Source organism: Rhinolophus ferrumequinum, chromosome 18, assembly GCF_004115265.2.
Source record: "Rhinolophus ferrumequinum isolate MPI-CBG mRhiFer1 chromosome 18, mRhiFer1_v1.p, whole genome shotgun sequence".
NCBI lineage: Eukaryota > Metazoa > Chordata > Mammalia > Chiroptera > Rhinolophidae > Rhinolophus > Rhinolophus ferrumequinum.
Genome location: NC_046301.1, coordinates 49,105,363 through 49,106,292, shown reverse-complemented (window position 1 = coordinate 49,106,292; position 930 = coordinate 49,105,363). Strand labels below are relative to the sequence as shown.

The 930-nt window shown below is 49.0% G+C and overlaps 1 protein-coding gene across 1 annotated transcript; it reads right to left on the bottom strand.

The window, feature by feature from the left end:
• Positions 1–930, bottom strand: LOC117038483 (olfactory receptor 7A17-like). The gene has a single exon (XM_033135450.1). It carries the CDS (start codon positions 928–930, stop codon positions 1–3), a length of 930 nt encoding a protein of 309 aa, XP_032991341.1.

Genomic DNA, 930 nt, shown 5'->3' with positions numbered 1-930 from the left:
TTATGCTGTCATCCCAAAGGACCTTTTCAGAGCCCCCTTTATGTCTTTATTCCTGAGACTGTAGATGAAGGGGTTCAGCATGGGGGTGACCACTGTGTACAGGACCGAGGCTGTAGCACTAGACTGTGCATTGTGGGTAGCAGGAGAGCTGAGGTACACTCCTAGGCTTGTTAAATAAAATAAGGAGACGACCGAGAGGTGAGACGCACAGGTAGAAAATGCTTTATACTTCCCCTGAGCCGACGACATCGCATGTATGCAGGAAAGGATCCTATAGTAAGAGCAAAGGATCCCAGTCAGGGGACCACCACCTACCAGCACAGCTACAAAATACATCACCAGGGTGTCAAGAAAAGTGTCAGAACAGGCAAGTTGGATCATCTGGTTGAGTTCACAGAAAAAGTGGGGGATTTGCAAGTCTGCACAGAAGGACAGCCTCAGCGCCATTAGGCTATATAACAAGGAAATCAGGACACTCATGATCCAGGACACCAGAACCAACCGTCCACAGATCTGGGGGTTCATGATGACCGTGTAGTGCAGGGGGTGACAGATGGCCACAAAGCGGTCATAGGCCATCACGGTCAGGAATAAGTTATCCAACATTACAAAGAGTATAAAAAAGTACATCTGCGTGATGCAGCCTTCATAGGTTATGACTTTGCTCTGCGTCTGGATGTTCACCAGCATCTTGGGGATGGTGGTGGAGGTGAAACAGATGTCCACAAAGGACAGGTTGGAGAGGAAGAAGTACATGGGCGTGTGCAGGTGGGAGTCTGAGCTGACGGCCAGGATGATGAGCAGGTTTCCAAACACAGTGATCAGGTACATGGAGAGGAAAAGCCCAAAGAGGAGGGGCTGCAGGTCTGGCTCCTCTGAAAGTCCCAGGAGAACAAATTCTGAAACTCTTGTAAGATTCTCTGGTTTCAT